General features: G+C 46.5%; 2 protein-coding genes across 15 annotated transcripts in view; both read right to left on the bottom strand.

Annotated features, from left to right (window-relative positions):
- Positions 1–24,758, bottom strand: part of CADPS2 (calcium dependent secretion activator 2) — a 581,803-nt gene that overhangs the window by 422,332 nt on the left and 134,713 nt on the right. The window lies entirely within an intron of this gene.
- On the bottom strand, positions 2,579–3,637 carry RNF148 (ring finger protein 148). The gene has a single exon (XM_065423574.1). The coding sequence runs from the start codon at positions 3,635–3,637 to the stop codon at positions 2,579–2,581; it is 1,059 nt and encodes a 352-aa protein (XP_065279646.1).

Below are 24,758 nucleotides of genomic sequence, written 5' to 3'. Positions count from 1 at the left end.
TCACACTGTAGCCTGGCCAGTCATGAAACTGGTTTTCAAAGCTTCCCTAATGCGCAGCGCTTCCTGGTGTGCTCTTCTAATCGCCCTGGTGTCTGGCTGCGCGTAATCAGCAGCCAGGCGATTTGCCTCAGCCTCCCACCCTCCCATAAAGGTCTCCCCCTTGCTCTCACAGAGATTGTGAAGCACACAGCAAGCAGTAATAACAATGGGGATATTGGTTTGGCTGAGGTCTGAGCGAGTCAGTAAGGATCGCCAGCGACCTTTTAAATGGCCAAATGCACATTCTACCACCATTCTGCACTTGCTCAGCCTGTAGTTGAACAACTCCTGACTCCTGTCCAGGCTGCCTGTGTATGGCTTCATGAGCCATGGCATTAAGGGGTAGGCTGGGTCCACAAGAACAACAATTGGCATTTCAACATCCCCAATGGTTATTTTCTGGTCCAGAAAGTAAGTCCCTTGCTGCAGCCGTTTAAACAGATTGGTGTTCCTGAAGACGCGAGCGTCATGAACCCTTCCCGGCCAGCCCACATGGATGTTGGTGAAACGTCCCTTGTGATCCACAAGTGCTTGCAGCACCATTGAAAAGTACCCCTTGCGGTTTATGTAGTGGGTACCCTGGTGCTCCGGTGCCAAGATAGGAATATGGGTTCCATCTATCGCACCACCACAGTTAGGGAATCCCATTGCAGCAAAGCCATCCACTATGACCTGCACATTTCCCAGAGTCACTACCTTTCGTAGCAGCACCTCCGTGATTGCTTTGGCTACTTGCATCACAGCAGCCCCCACAGTAGATTTGCCCACTCCAAATTGATTACCGACTGACCGGTAGCTGTCTGGCATTGCAAGCTTCCACAGGGCTATCGCCACTCGCTTCTCAACTGTGAGGGCTGCTCTCATCTTGGTATTCTGGCGCTTCAGGGCAGGGGAAAGCAAGTCACAAAGTTCCATGAAAGTGCCCTTACGCATGCGAAAGTTTCTCAGCCACTGGGAATCGTCCCACACCTGCAACACTATGCGGTCCCACCAGTCTGTGCTTGTTTCCCGGGCCCAGAATCGGCGTTCCAAGCCTATAACCTGGCCCATTAACATCATAATCTCCAAAGCACCGGGGCCCGCGGTCTGAGAGAATTCACGGTCCATGTACATGTCCTCATCACGCTTGTCGCTGCGCTGCAGTCGCCGCCTCCTCCTCCTCGCCTCTTTTTTCTGGTCCTGGGTAAGCATAAACTCCACGAGAACGCGCGAGGTGTTTACAATGTTCATGACTGCGTTCTGGAGCTGAGCGGGATCCATGCTTGCTGCGGTATGGAGTCTGCAGAGTTCACTCAGGAAAAAAGGCGCGAAATGGTTGTCTGCCGTTGCTTTCAGGGAGGGAGGGGGAGGCTGTACCCAGAACCACCTGCGACAATGTTTTTTGCCCCATCATGCACTGGGGTCTCAACCCAGAATTCCAAGGGGGGATGGAGACTGCGGGAACTATGGGATAGCTATGGGAAAGCTACCCACAATGCAACGCTCTGGAAATCGATGCTAGTACGGTAGCTTGGACGCACACCACCGAATTAATGTGCCTAGTGTGGCCGAATACATTCGAATTTATAAAATCGGTTTCCTAAATTCGAATTATATAAATTCGGATTAATCCCGTAGTGTAGACATACCCTTTGAAGGATAAGAGTTGTAGGGGGGAGCGGGGAAGAGAAAAAGGGAAGAAGTGTTCCTTAAACCTAGGCAGACTCCCAGCAGAAACTATAACTCTGCCCAATGCTGCCTCAATGCTTCTCTGGTCTCCCATGTCATCTGAGCAGGGCCGCCCAGAGGATTCAAGGGGCCTGGGGCAAAGCAATTTCGTGGGACCCTGCCATAAGAAAAAGTTGCAATACTATATTCTTGTGGGGGCCCCTGCGGCAAATTGCCCCACTTGCCCCCACCTCTGGGTGGCCCTGCATCTGAGCAGTGCCCTCCAAACCCCTGCCTCAACAACAACAACAAAAAAGACTGAGAATAGGAAATACAATTTAAATCAAAAGTAGCAGACATAAAAAAAAACCTAACTGGTTTTAAAATCATGTGTTTTACTTAGCTAGGAAGGTGTCATTTAACCAAAAGGATGTGATATCCATATATTAAAATGCAAAGTTGTATATCTTTGCCACACCCGGCTACTGCACAAAAACACACAGATGTGTTCTATTCCATACAGTAAAGTGAAGGCTGAAATTTTTCATATATAATAAGTTACAGAGCCAATTTAATTCTTTTTCAGGGCAAAGTTTCCCAAACTATTTTTATACGGAAAGTGTAAACTGTGACATTTAAGTTACCAAAAAGTGTTACATAAAAAATACTCATTATCATAGAAATACTTGCCAAGTTCATTCACGTTCATCCATTCCACATTTCAGAGCATTATTGAAATTAGCAAAAAGAGTTCAAAATTTATGCTGACAGAATTTCGGAATTTATTTCAAGAATGTAAGTTTAATTTTGACCTTTACAAACTAGGTGATCAAGGTGAAGCAACATGAAGGACCAGAGAAATAGTTTGATTATCCATCTGTGAAGAAGCAAGTTATTCATCCACAGATGGTCTCTCTGCACCTTGTACTAACACATATTCATTATGATTATCTTCTTCATTAAGGAAAGTGGTGTTAGGAGCTTCATTTGGCACTACAGCTTGTAAAGACTCTGCTTCATTTTTGACAGGCAGCTCAGTTTCCCTAGCTTTGAGGATGTCACATTTGCACACTGGGCATGTTCTGTGTTTCAGCAGCCAAGGGTCAATGCACTTCCTATGGAAAATATGGCTGCATCTTAAAATGCGCACTACGTCTTTGGGCATGTATACTTCCAGACACACTACACAGTTCTCTCCATCTGTATCAGCTTCCTTGTCACCCTGTTTTAATATGCGAAGCTCAAGTTGACCAATAGCTTTCTTGACATCTGTTAATTGTCGGCATCTCCTGATCTGAGTTCTTGCTATCCTTAGCCTTCCAGCACAGTAAAAGGTAAAATAGGCCACCGTGACCAGTGTGCAGACGAGAAGGGACCCCCAATAATGATTCATCCAGGAACCATAGTGTTTTCCTACTTCTATTGCTATTATTACTTGGATGCCATTCTGTATCAAGTGTAAAATGTCCACGCCTTTCAGATTGCCAATCATAATTGCAACAATATCTTCTGAACCCAGGTAAATCATAGGAAATACTCCATTGCCTGTGCCTGCATGGTTATAGATAATCACGCCAACTGCTCCCCTCTCTGCTGCCACAGTTATTTTCTTTGTGAAGGTACAGTGTCCCCTCATAATGAGGGCTATCCAGGTCTCAGAGTTTACAGGCCTGCTGAAGTTTGTTAAGGGGTTGCAGGCAATTTGGTTCAGTCCTTCTGGTGGCACCACCACTCCAGACACCTTCTTCAATGGGGAGTTTTTTCCAAATACTCCATTGTCAGCCCGCTCCCATACCGTCTGGTTCCGTATTTGAAACGATATGTTCAGATGAGCAACCCAAAAGGCATTGGCTCGGGAGACATGCAGACTCAGCACCAGAAAGACACCAAGACACAGCAACCAGGACAATTTGTCCCCTCTTCTCCAAGCACTAGTCCCAAGCAACTTCATTCCTTTCTCAGCCAAACAATTACATAACTAGTAAAACAAAACAAAATGATCATACTTAAGAACAGTTAACTAAAGAGAATAAAACATTAAACGCCTGTAAAAACAGAATAAGTTCCTCTGGTCTCCTCCATTCTGACAGCCTGCCAGTGTGTTTCTTACAAACAGAAGAAAAATATAGTTAAAAGGCTGATTTCAAAATAGTCATAAACAGCTCATTGTTGGGTAATGGGATTGTGACATCACATGCTCATGAGCCAATGTATTAACAAGGACTAACTTATTTGCATACCTGTAATTGTACTTGCTAAAAACACTAAAGTACTGACTTAGTTTTCTCTATATTACTCTATGAAAAACGTACTTTCACAGCCAGCATTCTGTGGTGGAGAACTAAACCCTCTGCTTCAGCACACAAACCAATGTAAGCAGACTTTTGATATCCCCAAAACAACCATACTAAGTGTGAAACAATCTTATTTTTGCTAGTTGGAGTTGGAATTTTTGCCATCTAGATTCATTACATTACAATACAGGGTTATACTTTGTAATCAATATACTATTGTATATGCATACTGTTGATATGCTATTGCCCTTTTTTTTAAACTGACAAAATAAAACTCTTACAACCTTGAGCACTGATGTACCAACAAGAAAGGTTTAAAGCTGTTTTTCATCTTGTACTTTTTCCTTCCAAAATCTTCAATGAGCAAGTTTCACAGTAAACTACACCCCCTGCATGCAGCTCCAGTCCTCCAGCCCCCAGTGCTCCAGCCGGCGGGCAGTGCATGGCCCCAGCCTCCCCAGCCCTGGCGCGCAGAAGGGAGGGTGGCCACAGCCCCTCCAGCCCCGAAGCGCCAGGAAGGCGGGTGGCTGCAGCCTCCCCAGCCCCAGCTGGAGCACTGGGGGCTGGAGGACTGGAGCTGCACACAGAGGGTGGGGCCACACCTGGCTGTTTGGGGAGGCATAGCCTCCCCCAGCCTATGCGGCCTGCTGCCCATTGGTGTGAGCGAGAAATCTACATTTTGGCAAAGGAACACCTCACAATCCCGGCCTCACAAACTTCTGTCTCCTGAACCTTAGTCAGAGATTATTTTCAAAGAAAAAGAGTACTACAAGAAAAAGGAAGAGACCTCCCTCTTAGGAATGTGTTTACGTAGTTACTTAAGAGGTCTGTGAGTTGCTCTACCATCCTCTCATGTCAGGAATGTACTTACTTGGTAAAATGATATTTAGTGTTAGTATTCTGACAAGGCCTACTTTGGTTCTCAGCCTTACTTTGATTCATACTGTTAGCCATGCCTAGGATTACAGCAAGCTCTACAGTTGTAGGCCACTAACTAGATTCTAACAGTGAAATAGAAGTATATTTCCCTAGTTGGAGGTGGGTATCAACTTAATCCAGTAACAGGAACAAGGTGAGCTTTTCTTGAAATGAGACAGACCTATGTTTATGCAATGGGTTTATACAGCTCTTAGTTGAGATAAAAAATTGTATGTGGGCTAAATAAAAAAAATCTAGTACATTACTACAGGTCCTTTAAAATTCAACTAAAAACGTATCTACTTTAACTGAAATACATTTCCAATAGGGACTTCCAATGTAGACCAAGAGGAGACTAAAATTTATCTGAGCATTTGAAATGTAAATGTTCTTTTAATAACTGCAGGATGGTGGAGAAGAACAAAAGTGTATCTGTGTTATGAGAGTTCAGCTTAATATTTTGAAATCACAAGTGTTTTTCTCCTTAGAAGATTTTTTTTTTAAATAGCAAAACTAACAATGTTTCATAATGACCCAACCCTACAAACACTATTATTCAGGTGATTTCAAAGGCCCTACTCAAGAGAGTTAAGGGCTTCTTACCCAAGTAAGGGTTTTCAGGACTGGATCCGTAATGCTACAGAAAAGATAATACCTTTTTAATTTTAGAGAGGTTAAATTAATAAATCAGCATTTCCACAAGTTGCACACTTCATTCACAATTTTGTTAATTGTACATAGACCCAAAATTAAGTGAAGAAAATTAAACTATGGCTGGCAGATTTCTAAACACAAAAAACTGTGTGGTTAAATAAAATCCCAAACTTTTCTGAACAAACATGAGTTTTAAATCCTCTCCTTCAAAAGTTGCATTGTAAAGGTTATGAAAGATAACCAAAGTCACAGAAATGGATCATAATTCTCTAAAGAAGCATGTTTTTAGTCCACAAATTTATCTGGCCTCTTACTAGAGCATATATAAAATGGCTATTGTATTCTCATCAAGAATAGCAGTGCTAGGAGTCTTTCAAAATTAGAGATTTTAAAGGCTTAATTCATTTCCTTCAATTCACTTTTAAGATGTCACAGTTCCACTCTGGGCATGTTTTATGCTTTGACAGCCAGAATTCAAAGCATCTCTTGTGGAATAACTGCTTGCAAGTTAAACTATGAACTCTCTCTCTGGGCTTGTGTGCCTCTAAGCATACAACACAGCTCTCTCCCTCTGAATCAACGTCCATGTTTCCCTTTTTAAAATCTGTGCAACTGAAGATGTCCCTTAGCTATGTGACTGAAAAAAGTTATGTTCATGCAGGCAACAGAAGTTCTAGTGGCTTGAGGACCAAGCTGGCTAAACAGCAGGAAAAAATCATTTAATGCCAACCAGGATGATGCATTCTCTCTTCCCCAAATACCACTCACAAGCAGCTTCATTCCTTCCTCTACCAAGTAACTACAGAATTGACCAAATAAAAAAATAGAATATAAAAAACAAACAAAAATCAGTCTTGCATATCAGGGAGAAAAGAGCTGATAAAAATAAAGGAAAGAGGCCACAGGAAGCCAGTGGGAATAGTGTCTCTACATTTAGATATTTTATGAGGTTCCAGTTCTTAAAGAGAAAAAGAAACAAGAAAAATTGAGATCAGCATAATTTTTTTTTAAATCTGAAAAGTTTAATATTTGGAGGTAGGATTGTGACATCTCAGGCTACAATGCCAAACAGCATATTCCAATCCTATTGGCTAATAAAAGCCATAAAATATTTCTATACTAACACAATAAATGAAGTCTGATTTCATAGCTACACAGTCCACAAATAATTACAATTTAGCCATGAAAAGAAAGGCTACTTAAAAGTAACTAAAGATCTGAGTAACTTGGCAGTACACGTCCATGCTTTTCTATCTAACAATTGCCTCTTGCTATCAGAGTTGTATTATCTATGCAGGTACTTACAAAGGTTCAAATTTGGGGTGAAAGATTTGGCTATATAAAGCAAATCTAGAGAGCTAGAAGCACTGCAGTGTTGCCAGATCCAAAAGACGTGAATACTAAAAGCACCTAACCCAATTTGGAGCGCCTAGCAGTAGTTATTTTCTGTCCTATTTTAATGAGGTTACTCACCCTGTGCAGTAACTGAGATTCTTCAAGATGGTTGTTCCTGTGGGTGCTCCACTTTAGCTGTCTTGGCGCCCAGCGCTTATAATCGGAGATCTGTAGTAGCAGTGTGCTCCAAGCGGCTACCTAGCATGCGCAGCCAACCGGCTCCCAGTTCCTTCTCTATCCAAGAGGATCAGCATGGAACTCCAAAGTAGAGGGGATGGGGGGCAGTGGAGCACCCACAGGGACAACCATCTCGAAGAACCTTAGTTACTGCACAGGGTGAGTAACCTCTTCTTCTTCGAGTGTCCCTGTGGGTGCTCCACTTTAGGTGACTATGGAGCAGTACCCCGCAATGGAGGGGGGGCTTTGGAGTTGGTTTATTGACGGTGGTTAGCACTGAGAGTCCAAACTGTACGTCTGCAGCTGATTGCTGCTCGAGAGAGTAGTGCTTAGTAAAAGTGGGGGCAGAGGCCCAGGTAGATGCTTTGCTAATGTCCACGATGGAGATGTCATTGAGAAATGCTACTGATGTTGGTAATGCTCTAGTGGAGTGTGTGCGAACTCCTGGTGGAGGAAGGAGGTTGTTCTGCTGGTAACAAATGGATACAGCCCAAGATCCATTTAGATCATCTCTAAACAGAGACTGTCTGACCCTTCGATCATTCTATTATGGAGAGAAAGACGAGACTATTTTCTAAATGTTTTTGTTCTTTCTAGGTAAAAGGCTAGTGCTTTGCTGATGTCGAGTGTGTGAAGAGAAGCCTCCCTCTTGCTGGCATGTGGTTTTGGGAAAAACACAGGTAAGTATATTGGTTGATTTAGATGAAAGGGCGAGGCTTCCCTGGGTATGAATTTGGGGTGCGGTCATAGGACCACTTTGTCTTTTATAGAGTGTGGTATGAGGTGAGTGTGCCATTAAGGCACCTAGCTCTCCTACCCTTCTCGCCGATGTGATGGCAATCAGGAAGGCCACTTTCATAGAAAGATGTAGCAATGAACAAGTTGCGAAGGGTTCAAATGGTTTCTCCATTTTCTCCATGAGGCTACGAAGGACGAGATTAAGATCCCACATGGGTGTAGGGTTTTTTAGCGTTCGGGTAGGTATTCATCATGCCTTTTAGAAAATGCTTAGTCATTGGATGAGCAAAGATAGTGGCTCCATCCACGTTATCATGGAACAAGGTGATTGCAGTGAAGTGTACTCTAATGGAGCTGCTGGATAGCCCCGATTTTTTAAGACCCAGTATATATTCGAGGACCTTGGAGAAATATGGTTAGTCTTGCACCAGGTGCGAAATCGTGTCCACTTCTGTGTATACATTTTTCATGTGCTTAGTCTGCAGCTGCTCAAGAGTATGTCTTTAAGTTCGTCGGAATTGTCTGTGTCGATACCTATTAGCCACGGAGAAACCAGGCCTTGAGATGGAGAAGAGCTAGGTTGGGGTGATTGCAGGGGTGAAAGTAACTTAAAGGACTTACCGGTACGCCGGAGTCCTGAGCAGGGCATGGCCTCAACCAGAAGAGGCATGGCCTCAACAGGAAGAGGCGGGACCTTTCAAGATTTAAAGGCCCTGGGGCTCCAGCTGTGGCTGGGAGCCCCAGGGCCTTTAAATCACCCCAGAGCTACCAGCTGCAGAGGCAGCTGGGAGCCCTGGGGCTCAGGGGTGAATTAAAGGTCCCGGGACTCCAGGCAGCAGGGCTCGGGCTAGGGCTCGGGTAGCAACGGCAGGGCTCTGGAGGCAATTTAAATGGCCCGGGGCTCCCCGCAGGGGCCAGAGCTCCGGGACCTTTAAATCCCTGCCTGAGCCCGGCTGCCGGAGCTCCGTGGGTGATTTAAAGGGCTCGGGGGCTCCCTGCAGCGGCTGGAGCCCTAGGCCCTTAAAATCACTGCCGGAGAAGCTGGTCCAGTCCGGCACGGCGTACCGGCTCTTGCCGGTACGCCATACCAGACCGTACCAGCTTACTTTCACCCCTGGGTGATTGACACATCCTGAGTCCTGTGTCAGAAGGTGAGGTATTAAAGGGAGGGTTCGAGGTGGTTTCACTGCCGTTTGTCTCAGGAATGGGAACCGTGTTTGTCTGGGCCATGTAGGGGCAATGAAAATGACCCTGGACTTGTCTTGCCTGATCTTGTGTATAACCCGACTCAGAAGTGGAATTTGAGTGAACACATACGTTAGCGGCGCCTGCCATTTCATGAGGAGGGCGTCGCCCAGGGAGTGGCATTGCAGTCCCGCTTGAGAGCAGTATTGAGGGCACTTTGCGTTGTGAGCTGTGGCAAATAGGTCTATAGCGGGGAACCCCCATAAGTTGAAAATGGTGGTGAGGGTTGCATAGTCCATCTCCCACTCATGGGTTTGTGAGAAGTTTCTGCTCAGTTTGTCCGCCATTGTGTTCTGGTGTCCCGGCAGGTAGGATGCCGAGATGTCTACATTGTGGGAAATGCACCAATTCCAGAGTTGTATTGCCTCCATGCACAGAGGGTATGATTGGGCTCCCCCTTGGCAGTTTATTTAGAACATGCATACTGTGTTGTCGGTAAGGACTTTGATAGTAGTGTTGTGGATTAGAGGAAGGAAATGCTGGCATGTGTTTCTGAGTGCTCTTAGTTCTAGTATGTTTATATGCAAGTTGGCTTCCGCGGCCCACCAATGACCCTGGATCGCGTTGTTCTCCAGGTGAGCTTCCCATCCCATGAGAGAGGCATCCCTGAAAGATTGTAGAAGCTTTCGGTAGGAATGGGACACCTGAGCAGATGTTTTGTGGGTTGTCCACTACTCGAGGGAATCCTTTACCTTGTGGGGCATGGTGAGCCACCTGCTGAGGGAGTGCTTGTGTGGTATATAGCAAGTGCGAAGCCAGGCTTGTAGGCATCTCATAGGTAGTCTGGCATGTTTGACGATGAAAGTCGTAGCGGCCATGTGCCCCAAAAGTTGTAGGCACGTCCTGGCAGATGTTTGTGGGCTGAGAGTGACTGTAGTAATCAGAGTGGTTAAGTTGAGGAAGCGTTGTTGAGGTAACCTCGTTGTTGCTGTGAGGCAGTCGAGATAGGCCCCTATAAATTCCAAGTGTTGGACAGGGACGAAAGTGGACTTCTGAAGATTTGAGTCCGAAGTTCATAAAGAGGGCCATTGTGGTCTGTGTGGCCTCTCGTGCTGCCCGCTGAGTTGGTGCTCGTAATAGGCAGTCATCTAGTTATTGAAAAATCATGACCCCTAGTCTGCGAAGGTGAGCTGCAGCAACAGCAAGGATCATGGAAAAGACCCTTGGGGCGGTTGACAGGCCGAAGGGTAGCACTTTGCATCGGTAATGTTGATGTCCTAGGGTGAACCGCAAGAATTTTCTGTGCGCTGGGTGAATGGTGACATGAAAGTAAGCGTCTTGTAGGTCGAGGGACAAAAGCCAATCTCCTTTCTCTAATGCCGGAATTATCGTTGATAGGGTCAGCATTTTGAATCGCTGTGTTCTCACAAACTTGTTGAGTTTGCGTAAATCCAGAATGGGTCTCCATCCGCCATTTTTTCTGAGTGAGGAAATAATGGGAATAAAATCCTCTTCCCCTGCGTTGAGGTGGTACTGGTTCCACGGTCCCTAATTGCAGGAGATGGTTTATTTCCTGTGAGAGGGGTCCCTGAAGAGGGATGGGGAAGGAGGGTGGGTAGGTTGGATAGAAATAAATGGGATGGAATAACCCTGCTAGATAATTTCCAGGACCCATCTGTCTGTAGTGACCTTGTTCCAGACTGGGTAATATGGAGACAGGCAGCCCCCGAATGGTGTTAAGGTGGGGTTGAGTTCCAAAGTGAGAGAGTATAGAGGTTTGTGCCCTTGACCAGACCTTCAAAACGATTGCCTGGAGGTAGAAGGCTGGGACGTGGAAGGCTGGTCTTGACTCTGTCTTCGTTCCATCTACCTCTGTTTGCAGCATTGTGTATAGTGTCTTTGGGGCTGGGAGTATGCTGCAGCCCGGAATTTTTGGTTGTAAAACCTGCCTTGCTTTTTCTTGATTCCAGGGACATAGATGCCCAGAGTCATTAAGGTGGCCCAGGAGTCCTTTAAAGTATGTAAGGACACATCTGTGGATTCTGCAAACAGTTTCTGAGCCTCAAAGGGCAGGTCTTCCATAGTAACCTGCACTTCCCTCGGAAATCCAGATAGATGTAGCCATGATGCCCAACGCATGACGATGGAAGTCGCGATGGAGCATGCTGCTGTGTCCACGGAATTGAGAGAGGTTTGGAGGGCCGTCTTTGCAATGAGAGAGCCTTCAGCTATATTGGACTTATGCGCTTCTCTCTTGTTCTCTAGGAGATGTTCATTAAAAGATGACATTATAGAAAATAGGTTGTGTGTATATCTTGCGAGCAATGCAGAGTAATTTGTGATACAGAATTGCAGGGTGGCAGAAGAATAGACTCTTTGTGCCCAAAGAGTCTAGCCTCTTCCAGTCCTTGTCGTAAGGGGCGGATCTGGACTGTTGCTGTTTGCCCCTCTGATTTACTGTCTCCACGAACAGTGAATTAGGAGTGGGATGAGTAAACAGAAAGTCAGCCCCTTTTGCCGGCACGTAATATTTTTTGTCTGACCTTTTGCAGGAAGGAGGGGCCATGGCTGGCATCTGCCCGATGATTTTGGCAGGGTCCATTATGGCAGCGTTAATCGGCAGTGCTATTTTTGCCGTCATCCCCCAATGTGGGGGTGGTGGCATGATCGTTTCATCTGGAGACGAAGATGAGATATGCACAGGTGGCAAGGTGTCTCCTTCAGGTCCGCCCTGCTGCTCTTCAGTCTCCTCATCCTGGGTCTCTGAAGGTGCTGGTCCATTGGTGAGGGAGGGCAGGGTGTTCTGGAGACTGGTGGGTTAGGCGATCTAATGTTCTGGATCCTATAAATGGCCCCTGGGTCCCAATATGGCCAGTTGGGTGGGAGAGCCATAGGAGGTGGCAGCCAGGATTCCAGGATTGGGGCTGGGCTACCAAGCTCGTGTGTCTACCAGTGGCTGGTGATGTGAGGGTCCAGCTTTAGGAGAGGAGTGGCGAGGGGTATACAGTCCCGGGTCATCCTCTTCATCATCACCACCACTGGAGAGAGGTGGCGCCGAAGCCCCTCGGGTGATGGTCTAGCTTGGTCCGGGCCTCATTGGGTACCATCGGTACCGAATAGTGGGGTTCCTGGTGTAGAAGAAACTGCCAGGTATGCCTGTCTAGTGAAAAGTTGCAGTATCGGGAAGCTCGGTGCTGGGAATGGCACTGCAGTCTGAGAGGAGAGGGTCAGAACTGTCAGTCCGAGGTCTTACTTAGCTGTGTACGTGCAGCAGGTGGCGCCATTACAGTGGTCAGTGCCAGGACGGTCTTCGGCAAGATTGGTACCAAGCTAAGGAGCTTGGCTTTAGATCGCACACCTTACTGAGAGCCTGTGTAGCAGGGTGGTTACCCCACTCCTAGGATAAAAGGAGTGAGAGCAGCTGAGGGAGGCTGGCTGAGTAGCTGGCCACAGGTGTGGGCAGCTCAATCAGGGCACAGCTGGCCCTGATAAGAGGGCTGAGAGTCAGGAGCCGGGTCAGTCTCACTCTAGGTTGGAGTGGGAAGGGCCTGGCTGCCTGGGAGAGACAGGGTACCTTCGACAGAGCAGTGCTGGGGAAGTGGCAGGCTGAGCTGGGGAGCTCAGGCCTGGCTACCTCCCAGGCAGAGGGCCTGGCAGGAAGGCCTAAGGAGGTACTGGGGCTGCAGGGAGACAGCTGGGGCTAGAAAAGGCAGCAGGTCAAACCCCCTTGCCAATGATGAGTGGCCATTACAGACTGCCGTTGCCCCAGAGATAACGACGACTGGCAGTAGCCACTGAGGCAAGGTGGGCATAGGGGGAGGGGGAGACCCAGAGCTTGGGGACCTGAAGTACAATGGTGGGGATTGACAAGGAAGCAGGTAGGGAGATACCGGGCAGCAGGAGGCACTCCAAGGCTGGACTGAGCTAATTCCCGGACTGACCAGCAGGAGGTGCCATAGCCTGCCCGTACCAGGTCCTTGGCTCCTCGGGAAGTCTGGGTACCGGACGTTCACTGTGACTCTTGGTCAGAGGCTCTCGGTGCCGTTGGTACCGGGGCTGATTTTTCGCCAGGAGACTGTTTCTTTTTAGGCGGGTCTCACTCTGGTGGGGACTGAGACTGGTGTTTGGTCGCCTTTTTAGGGACAGGGTCCTTAGAAACGGTCTTGGTAGTTGTTCCCTTGTCTCAGGCTGCTGCTGGCGACCGTTGCCCAGGAGGTATCCTGGAATCTGGGTCGGAGGCTGGCATGAGGGATTTCTCCATCATGAGTAATATTGGAGGTCCCTGGCCTTTAGTGTCCTGGAAGTCAGTTTTTTACAGTAAGGACACTTTTGAGGAATATGGGTCTCTCTGAGAGAGCGGACGCACTGAGCATGGCTATCTGAAACAGGTATGGATAGCCTACAGGTCAGGCAGCGTTTAAATCCAGGGGAACCAGGCATGCCTGAGGAAGGTCCAGCTCTGGAGAGAAATGGGGCAGCCCGTGTCTAAGCAGTTGTTGCCGGTGGAGGCCCGCTGGGGGCGGGAGGGGAAAAACTACCCTAATTTTTTTTTTTTTTTTTTTTTTTTTTTTTTAAAGTATGGAAGAAATTAAAAGTAATGGTAACCAAAGTTAACTAGAAGAGAGGATAAAAGAAAAAGGAAGGAATATAAACTTTCTACGAAGTTGAAGGGGCACTGCTGTTGCTCCGACTCAAGCCAAGGGCAGTAGAGAAGGAACTGGGGGTCGGTTGGCTGCTCATGCTAGGTAGCCGCTTGGAGTGGGGCAAGACGGCTGCTGCGCATGCGCAGCCAACCAGGGCACTGCTACTACAAATCTCCAATTATAAGCACAGGGCACCAAGACATCTAAATGTGGAGCAACCACAGGGACACTCCTCGAAGAACTTTGCAGTTACCCTGGAACTCCACTGGTATCAGAGGAAATGCAGATACAAATCCTTTGGTAAAGTCTAGTAAGAAGCCAGTCAAGGAATAGGGTTGCCAGGTGTCTGGTTTTCGACCGGAATACCCGGTGGAAAAGGGACCCTGGCGGCTCTGGTCAGCACCGCTAACTGGGCTGATTGGCGGGGCTGGCAGGCTCCCTATCTGGCTCCACGCAGCTCCCCAGAAGCGGCGACAAGTCCCTTGGCTCCTAGGCAGAGGCTAGGGGGGCTCCGCACAATGCCCCTGACCCGAGCGCCAGCTCCGCAGCTCCCATTGGCTGGGAAACGCGGTCAATGGGAGCTGCGGGGGCAGTGCCTGCAGGCAGAGGCAGCATGCACAGCCATCTGGCCATGCCTGCGCCTAGGAGCCGAGGGACATGTCGTCGCTCTCGGGGAGCTCCCCGAGGTAAGTGCCACCCAGAGCCTGCATCCCTCACCCCCTCCCACACACCAACCCCCTACCCCAGCCCTGAGTCCCCTCCCACACCCAAACTCCCTCCCAGAGCCCGCACCCCAACCTCCTACCCCAGCCCAGAACCCCCTCCCGCACCCTGAACCCCTCATTTCTGCCCTCACCCCGGAGCCTGCAGCTCCAGCCCAGAGCCCGTACCCCCTTCCATATCCCAACCCCCTGCCTCAGCCCAGAGCCGACTCCCATACTCCGAACCCCTCGGCTCCATTCCACAGCCCGGAACCCTCTCCTATACCCCAAAACCCACATGCCTGGCCTACCCCAGAGCCTGCACCCCAACCCCCTGCCCCAGCTGTATTCCCTGTAAGCTGGGCACTTGGCCATGCAGGAGAAATTTAAGTGCTGCCCAGCTGATTAGCTGAGTGTGCAGCCGGCAGCATGTGTTCAGGTGCCTTTCCCCCCTCGTTGCAATGTCCTGCAGCTGCTCCTGTGACCCTCCTGCTGGCTGTGCAGAGAAGGGGGTGGGGGAGGGAGGAGGGTGCTGATGTCAGGGTGTCCCCCTCCCACCACCCCTGTACCCCATCTCCACAGAGCAGAGAAGAGGGGTCACTGCCTGTTTCAGGAGGACTCGGAGCTGCTGTGGTCTGAGGTCTGAATGGTGAGTGGCTGAGTGCCTTTCTTAAAGAGACAGTGCACTGTTTCTGAGATTTCCCCAGCAGCCAGCTCACACAGTCTCTCTCCCCCTGCCCATATACCTCATCTCTGCAGAGCAGGGGAGGGGAGACAACAGGGCTCAGGACTGGGGAGCAGGAGAGCTTTCAGTGAGTGTCTGAAAGAGACAGCGCACGGCTTTCCCCAGCAGCCAGCATACACAGTCTCTCTCTCTCTCTCACACACACACACACAGTCAGTCTCTTTCACACTCACCTCCCAACACATACTTGTTGTATCGTTGTCGGTACTTCTTGGTACTTCCTGCAATGCACATATATTCTCTGTAATTTTATTCTTTCAAAGTGTGTTATTTTAATGTTTTGACCGGTCTATGCATTTCATAATTTTTATTTCTCTTACACTTAAATTTAATTCTTTGAGTAGTGAGTTCTAAAATGCCTAACCTGTCCTGGCTGGAGTAATTATCCCCATGGTAACTTTTTAAAAATACACCTCTACCCTGATATAACGCTGTCCTCGGGAGCCAAACAATCTTACCGTGTTATAGGTGAAACTGCGTTATATCGAACTTGCTTTGATCCACCGGAGTGTGCAGCCCCACCCCCCTGGAGCACTGCTTTACAGCGTTATATCCGAATTCGTGTTATCTCGAGTCGCGTTATATCGGGGTAGAGGTGTATATATAATATTTAGATTTTTTGTTTCTACTGGTGGTGCACATAGGCACATACCTTGGTGCGCATAACAAAATTTATTCCGCACATGGATGGAAAAAATTAGAGGGAACATGCCCCAGCCTGGTGAAAATGAGCAAGGGTTGAGGAGAGTGAGAGACAGAGAAAGGATGGATTGAGTGAGTGGGGGGTGGGGCCTCAGAAAAGGGGTAGGGCAAGGCCTAGGGCCAGGGGCAGGGCAAAGGTGTTCAGTTTTGTGCAATTAGAAAGTTGGCAACCCTATCAAGGAACCAAAACTACTTCCACCTCCAGAGCAAAACTGTAGAAATGCTTGTTGCCCGCCAATTAGATACAATTGCATCTATTTGGGAAAAGGAACATTTGCAAAAGTGTGCTTGGATTAAGCCTTTCACAGGACATTCCCTTAGCTAGAGAGAGAGAGAGCTCTGAATGCCAGATAAACTGCTCTTAAGTAGCCTCGTTTCTACTGCTGACCACAAGCTGTGGATCTCTCTGCATTCCTCACCATGCTTTGAAGGCACAGAACATCAGGGAATGAAGTGGGGACACCCTTCACTGTGTGATTTGGTTTAAATGATTTCCATTAGTTTTTGCACAGCTCCCACATTCCCTCATGGAAACTACCATGTTACACCCTGATTTCTCTACTCTGTCTCCGGAAGATCTGGAAATCTATTACTTAACTCAAGAGTGCTTAGCAACACTGAAGGCAAAGAACTCAACAGGAAAGCTATTGGGTTCTACCACTGGCAACGGAATGACAAGTGAACATCTCTCCTCTGTGGGACCAGCCCTCCTCTATGTTTAGGCAAAAATCCCTCCCCATCAGTCATCAGCTTTGTGATGGTCTCTTCAATTCCTCTGTGTGCTACTCTGACCTCTAAAGTCTGCCTGCCAACTTCCTTTAGTAGTGCTGTCTCAGGGCTGGTCTACGCCGTGGGGGGATCGATCTAAGATACGCAACTTCAGCTACGTGAATAGCATAGCTGAAGTCGAAGTATCTTAGATTGATTTACCTTGAGTCCTCACGGCGCGGGATCGACGGCCGCGGCTCCCCCGTCAACTCCGCTACCGCCGCTCGCTCCGGTGGAGTTCCGGAGTCAACAGGGAGCGCATTCGGGGATCGATATATCGCGTGCGATATATCGATCCCCAATAAATCGATCGCTACCCGCCGATACGGCAGATAGTCTGGACGTACCCTCAGACTGACTAAAAGACAGAGCCAGGAAGTGAACTGAGATAGAGCTGGGGGAGAAGGCAACAGGGAGGTCAAACGACCTTGAAAGGGCCATGGAAAATATTACCTTCCCCCGACCCCCTCCAACCATACAAGGAAATTGGATGTAAAAGGAAGCAAATAAACAAGGGAAGATGCACCAAAGGGTACAGAAAGAGATAATGGGGAAAGCAGGTCTGCAAAGAGACATGGGAAAAATGGGGGTCCAGATTAGTATGAGAGGGGGAAGAGGGCAAGATGAGGGATTCACACATTGAGTGAAGGGGTCCCAATAAAATTAAAAGGGAAGGGGGGAAATAAAAATGAGACAGACCAAAAAAGGAAGAAAAAGGAGAAGGAATTTGAAAAAGAGAGAAAAACTTCAAAAGGAAAAGAGAATCACAAGACAAAGATATCTAGAGAGAGACCAGGAGAAAGCAATTAGAGAAAAATAAATATGAGAAAATAAAAAGAGAGAAACAGGAAATCAAGGAGTGCTTTTTTGAGTGCACTGGCAGTTTGCTGTTAGTTTTACATACGCTACTCCCCAGATTGAACATTCCTGTTGCTGCTGACAAGACATATGGTTTTCCATTCTAATTTTGTAATACTTGTTCTTAATGTAATTTATGAAAAGAGGTGCCAGTTTATGAGATCTGAATAAAATAATGTGGAACATTCCACAGAAAGGCTATTCAGAGGAATGTTATTCTGGCTTTCTAATCTACCCCCACCAGTGTTATGGCTGGTATTTGAAACAAGAATAAGATGAGGGAGCTCTAGTACAGTGGTTTTCAAACTTTTTCTGGGGACCCAGTTGAAGAAAATTGTTGATGCCCGTGACCCAACAGAGCTGGGGATGAGGGGTTTGGGGTGTGGGAGGGGCTCAGGGCTGGGGCACAGGGGTGAGGGCTCCGGGGTGGGGCTGGGAATGAGGGGTTCAGGGTGTGGGAGGGGGCTCTTGGCTGGAGCAGGGGGTTGGGGTGTGGGAGGGGGTCAGGGGTGTGGGTGCAGGCTCTGGGGTGGGGCCGGGGATGAGGGGTTTGGGGTGCAGGAAGGGTTTCCGGGTTTGGGGGGAGCTCAGGGCTGGGGCAGGGGATTGGGGCGCAGGGTTACCTCCAGCGGCTCCCAGTCAGTGGTGCAGCGGGGGTGCAGAGGCAGGCTTCCTGCCTGTCCTGGCACTGCGGCCCGCGCCCCAAAAGTGGCCAGCAGCTTCAGCTCCTAGGCATGAAAGTGGCTCCGCGTGGCTCTTGCCCACAGGCACCGCCCCCTGAACCGGCAATGGGAGTGTGGAGCTGGTGCTCGGGGTGGGGGCAGTGTGCGGAGCCCCTTGGCCCCCCTGCCTAGAAGCCAGACCCGCTGCTGCCTGCTTCCGGGGCGCAGCGCAGTGTCGGAACAGGTAGGCAGTAGCCTGCCTTAGCTAGGCAGTACCACTGACAGGACTTTTAATGTCCCAGGTGGCGGTGCTGACCAGAACCGCTAGGGTCCCTGGGTGCTGAGCAAGGAGACCTAGTGCCTTATATGCCACGACCCAGTATTGGGTCGCGACCCAAACTTTGAAAAACACTGCTCTAGTATGGCCTAGAGGATAGAGCACCAGACTGAGGCTCAGAAGCCTGGGGTTCTATTCCCAGCTCTGTGATCGGTCTGCTGGATGACCATAGGCAAGTCATTTCACCTCCCCGTGCCTCAGTTTCCCCATCTGTAAAATGGGTAATGCAACTGACCTCCCTTTGTAAAGTGCTTTGAAATCTACTGAATAAAACAGAACTGGAGAGCTATGAAAATTAAGAAGCACATGTGTTATTACTGCCCCAGGTCACTGCCTCTCTGCTGGTGCCCACAGCTTTCCCAAATTGACAAGAATCAGGTCTATTTCCAAGTTATACAGTGATCTAAAAATCAACAATAATGACGACCAGAACCTTATTAAATGCTATATGTCCATACTTGTGAAAGTGATGAGCAGCAAACGCACTGAAACTGTATCTGGAAGTTTCAGGAAGAATGCATTACACCCAGACACTACAAAAGGCAATTTTTTCCAATCACAGATAATTGGAAAGAATTGTTTTTTTAAAACAAAAATTGTTTGTTTAAAACCAATAGGGAGGACTTCCATTCCACTTGCAAGGGAGTTTCTTAATTGCCATATGATTCTTTGTTAAAAATTAGTGTTTTATACTCTGATCTCCCAGGATAGGCCATCCCTGGATGTGGGACCCAAATTTTACAGTTGTTTACCGAACAAAACCACAGTTAAGTCTGTGGTAGGTGAAAAGATTATTCCTCTTCATTAAATGTTTCCCTAGAGTGACTTCTAATTTTTGCTCCACTTGAGTGTAAAATGGAAACCATGCAAGTCTCAGCACATTTGTTATTGGTGTCATACAGGGTTAATTTTGCTTGAAATATAAAGATCCTTTCGCTGCAAGTATTTTTTTTCGTTGTCATTAAAGTTCTCTTGCAGTAGCTATTTTCCCCCAATGTGGGTTAGTAGCAATTAGTCTGAAAAAAACACCCTATTGTATCTCTATTTTGAAATCAAACATATTTGGATGTTTCAGGACCAAAAGAGGTCTACATTATTTATTCAGAGGGTTTTTGCACATGTAAATTATATAGCCTGTGTATATGAGTGCTCAAAAAACATGCAGGCAAAGAGAAACAGAGTGAAGCCCCGTTAAAAATTTAATCCATAATATCATCTCTCCTCATACCAGTAAAAAAGGTTCAGTAAACCCCTGAAACATTAATACATGTTCTAAGTTATGCTGTGTTTCTGCTGCACAACTCTCATTAGGCTTGATGAAAGCTGTGTAGGTAAAAACGCCGACCCAGTACTTTGAAAATATATGTTGTTTATTAGGGAGGGAGTGGAGAGAAAAAGGTGTGTCTTTTTTCCCCAGTTAATTTAGTATCCCTGGAAAGTGCCAAATTAAAAGCCTTGGAGATTTAATTCCATTATTTACGTTAGCATGAGCCCCAGTGTAATCTTCCCCACTCTGCCCTACCAATATACCTTCAACCTTCGTAATTCCTTTGGAGAAGAGGAGAAATTTCTTATTTTTTGTTAAAAATGAGTTTGTAGAACTATCTCACGCTTATGAAGAAAGCTGTAAAGTTTAATAGCAGTATCATAGAAGAATCTGGAAATTCTGTTAAGGTTGTTTGTAAGTACAAGTGCTCTGTAATAGTCTCAATTATGCACTGCAGCCTAAAGCGAACAGCACTGTTGTTTATAGCAAAAAGGAACCCAAAGAGCATATAAAGGGTGCGTTAACATTTCTCCACACAAAGCAGTATGCACTCACGTTAAGTATTTGGGTGTGTATAGTAGTATGTGCATAGGTGAGCCTACACTGTGGTTGCTTCCTTCCATTCTCCACAGCCCAATGAAGGGCATAAACCTCCTGAGACAGAAGTAGTATTATAGGCCCACTACTCACATTTTCCTGACAAACGCTGGAAACAGAGAGGATGAAATCCCAGTTTGCCATTGACTTTAATGGGGCTATACACTTCATCCACCTAAACACTTAAAACAATGGAAATTCATTCCTTGCCACCTTCATACTGCCTACAACACTGTCAACAGCACACTCCAGTGTTCCATAAGGCTTTCATCTCCAATAGATGCCCAAAAGCAACACAAACTGGGTTTATCAAACCTGAACTCCAATGCAAAATATTAACAGTGATCTCATATGCTTTTGTATCAATTATATCAACAGATCAGCACATCTGACTGTCACACATTCAATATATATAAGAAGTTATTTTGCCTTAACATTATGGAGGTCACTATTAAGATTTTGTATTAAAGCGCAATTCTGATATAGTTGGGGTACGTATTACTCTTAGGTTTCTGTTGGAGATGAAAGTGAAAGCCTTCTTGAGCACTGGAGTGGCCATAACTTTTGCACCACAACAGATTTGTTTAACAAATTAGAATTCGGCATGCTTGCTGTAGAAAATATATTTCTGCTAAGGCTAAAAAGTTACAAAATACTCTAGGGACAAACAATACCAACGCATAACTGATATTCTAGGAAGCAACACGTGAAGAGCACCAATATGGCCAAAGGACAGATCCCGGTGTGTTTCAGATTACTTGCAAAAGGGATACAAAGAATAGTGACAATCCAATGAAAAAAATTTCCTGAAAGGTCAAAAATTATTATTCTTTCTGCATCCGTTTTTTTTTTATTATTATTTTTTTAATCCAACCAACATTAACAATTCCAACAGTACTCCAAAGTTCATATTCTGTGGTTTGCTTTTGCCGCTTCAATAAGTGCTAGAAACTTCAGAGAATATACAGAAGAACATGGTCCTTGTCTCAGAGACTTTACAGTCTTATGAATGATTTGCTCATGGACATACCAGATGTAATTGGCAGACTCTGGATTAGAACTAACACCCTGAAATCCACTACTAGACTATGCTGCCTCTCACTTTTCACTGTAATATATTATCACTTCTACCATAATCCTCAGGATGGGGATGAGGGGGGAAAGAGGAGAGAGAGAGAGAGAGAGAGAGAGAATGAATTTGGGTTGGGGGAGGCCAGAACAGTCAAAGAAAAAAGGATACTTCCCCTTCCTGACCAAAGAAGAATTTTTTTTTATTCCAAGAAACACGATCATGGTGTTTTTTGGTTTGGGGTTCTTTTTGGGAGGAAGGGTTGGATGGGGGTGTTTGTGGGAGAGAGGAAGAAAGATCCACAGAGGAAGGCCAAGGATAGAAGATCCCCCATGCCAAGGAAAAAAGAAATTACTTTCCTACCCACCATTAGGGTTACCATATGTCCGTTTTTTCCCGGACATGTCCGGCTTTTTGGTAATCAAACCCCCGTCCGGGGGGAATTTCCAAAAAGCCGAACATGTCCGGGAAAAATACTCCCAGCTTCCGGCATCCCTGACTTACCTTAGAGCGGGCTCCGGCGACTGCTGCTGCTCTCTGACTCCTCAGCTCTGTAAGAGCCGAGCTGCCCGAGCGCTACCGGCTTCGGGCAGCCCCCATACCTCCGGACCCTGCGCCCCTGGCCGGGCACTTCCCCTCCCGGGCTCCGGCGGCTGCTGCTGCTCCCTGACTCCTCAGCTCTGTAAGAGCCAAGCTGCCCGAGCGCTACCGGCTTCACGGTTTGCCGGGCGGCCCCCAGACCCTGCGTCCCCGGCCGGGCGCTTCCCCTCCCGGGCTCCGGCTGCGCTGGGGAAGCGCCCGGCCGGGGGCACGGCGGGTCTGGAGGTCTGGGGGCTGCCCGGCAAACTGTGAAGCCGGTAGCGCTCGGGCAGCTGTTTCGCGTGGCTGGGAGGGAGGAGGGGGAATGCGGGGCGCTCAGGGGAGGGGGTGGAGACTTTGGGGCGGGGGCGGAGTTGGGGCGGGGAAGGGGTGGGGAAGGGGCAGAGTTGGGGCGGGGACTTTGGGGAAGGGGCGGAGTTGGGGCGGGGCCAGTGGCGGGAAGGGGCGGGGCCAGGGCCCCGCGGAGTGTCCTCTTTTTTAAAACCTTAAGTATGGTAACCCTACCCACCATTCCCCACTGTTGGTCTGAGGGACAGTGTCTAGGTGACACATGAAGACCATACTTCCAGCCAAGGAGGGGAATTTGTAGACGATGAGGACCAAAGTGGGAGGTGGCGGAGGACAGGAGAGCAGTAAAATGGTTGTGGAAGGGGAAAATAGACTAAGTGGGTAGGGAAATAGGGAAAGGCTGACAAAGAAAAGAGACACAAAGAAGATAAACACAGAAACATAAAAGTCAAATAAGGAAAGAGTGTTTTAATTATTATCGTCTATCTGCACACACCCTTTTTAGAAGAAAACTACCATTTAAAAAGGAAAATAGTCTCTAAAATGGTAAAACAGTTCAATAAGTTAGAGGGGAAAAGACGACTGAAGATCTAGCAAGCTGATCTGAGTTTATAATCAATAACATATCATTAGAAAGTTTGATTAGTACTATTTGTCTAGTGCCAACAGTGTGCTTGGTGCTGTAGAAAATACAGATACACCTCTACCCCGATATAACGCTGTCCTTGGGAGCCAAAAAATCTTACCGCGTTATAGGTGAAACCACGTTATATTGAACTTGCTTTGATCCACCGGAGTGCGCAAACCCCCGCTCCCCCCCCCGGAGCAATGCTTTACTGCGTTATATTCAAATTCGTGTGATATCGGGTCACATTATATCAGGGTAGAGGTGTACATAGACAGTCCCTACCTCAAAGAGCTTAAAATCTAAAAGACACACAGACTGCACTGGAAAATACAGGAGGAAGGAACAACAAGTCTTGAATCAGTAGTGGCTTGGTTAAGATTACATTAAAAAAATGAAAATATATCCCTGCCCTTTTTTTCCTGGGCTGGGCTGCCACCCCCTCCTTGAACCCCCTCTCCTTCCTACTAGGGCAGTCTATTAATCACAGTTAATATATGCAATTAACGCAAAACAAGTTAATTATATTAAAATAGTCACAATCACAGTTTTAATCACAAATAATAATAGAAAACCAATTTAAATTATAAATATTTTTGTTTTTCTACATCTTCAAATATACTGATTTCATTTACAACAGAATACAAAGTGTACAGTGCTCACTTTATATTACTTTTAAATTACATATATTTGCGCTGTAAAAATGATAAAAGAAATAGTATTTTTTAATTCACCTCATACAGATACTGTAGTGCAATTTCTATCGTGACAGTGCAACTTACAAATGTCGATTTTTTTTTAAACTTAACTGCACTCAAAAACAAAACAATGTAAAATTTTACAGCCTACAAGTTCACTCAGTCCTATTTCTTGTTCAGTCAATCACTAAGACAAACATTTACATTTACGGTAGATAATACTGCCCATTTCTTGTTTACAAGGTCACCTGAAAGTGAGAACAGCAGTTCGCATGGCACTATTGTAGTCAGCGTTGCAAGGTATTTACGTGCCAGATATGCTACACATTTGTATGTCCCTTCATGCTTTGATTTGTAGGCTCTACTACTGCAATTAATCATGACTAATTGTAATTAATCATGAGTTTAAAAAAATGTTTTAAATCGTTTTACAGTCCTACTTCCTACAGCTAATTTTCACTATAGAAAGCATGGATAAGGTTATTCCAACATAACTTCCTCAAAATGTGAACTTTTTATCATAAACAAACACAACCCTTATCTCCCCCAGTTCTAAAAAGTAATCTTCATGTGTGAAAAAGCAACGCCACATTTTCCTTGACTGATTTTTCACAAGGGTGATCAATTCAAAATGATGGTGGAAAAGTTATAATATACATAATATGTTCAAAATGCATTCTGAATCTTAAATCTTTCTTCAGATTTAATAATAACTCATCTGCACTTCAGACAGCAATGCTTCAATGGGAAAATTAATGAACATTTGGACTGCAGTTTAATCCCTCTAGAGTTTAGTATGCAAAGTGCAAACTTTTATAAATTAGACTATTTTTCTGCATTCCAATTATGTGTCAAGGTTCATATAGCTTTAATAGTAATTTTGAGACTTCTTAGTCATAGTTCACTCTCCCTTTAGAGCTGTTAAATTTTTAGAAAACATTAAACATTCACTGAACTACAGTAACTTCTAGACCTTTGAAAATTACTTTTTAATGCATCAATCCAAAACAAATATATTTCTGCAATTATATTTTCCTGCCATTATATTTTCTCCCATAAATTTAACTGCACCAAGACAGTGGCAAACATACAAATGGCATGGATGATAACTTTAATGCAGACTTCCCTATAGCTAAGCTATACAGTAACAG

This window comes from Emys orbicularis, chromosome 1 (genome assembly GCF_028017835.1).
Source record: "Emys orbicularis isolate rEmyOrb1 chromosome 1, rEmyOrb1.hap1, whole genome shotgun sequence".
NCBI lineage: Eukaryota > Metazoa > Chordata > Testudines > Emydidae > Emys > Emys orbicularis.
This window is presented reverse-complemented; position numbering and strand designations above follow the sequence as displayed.

What these genes read in the sequence shown, in the direction of transcription:
- RNF148 (XM_065423574.1), bottom strand. Translation starts at nt 3,637, where the DNA reads ATGAAGTTGCTTGGGACTAGTGCTTGGAGAAGAGGGGACAAATTGTCC.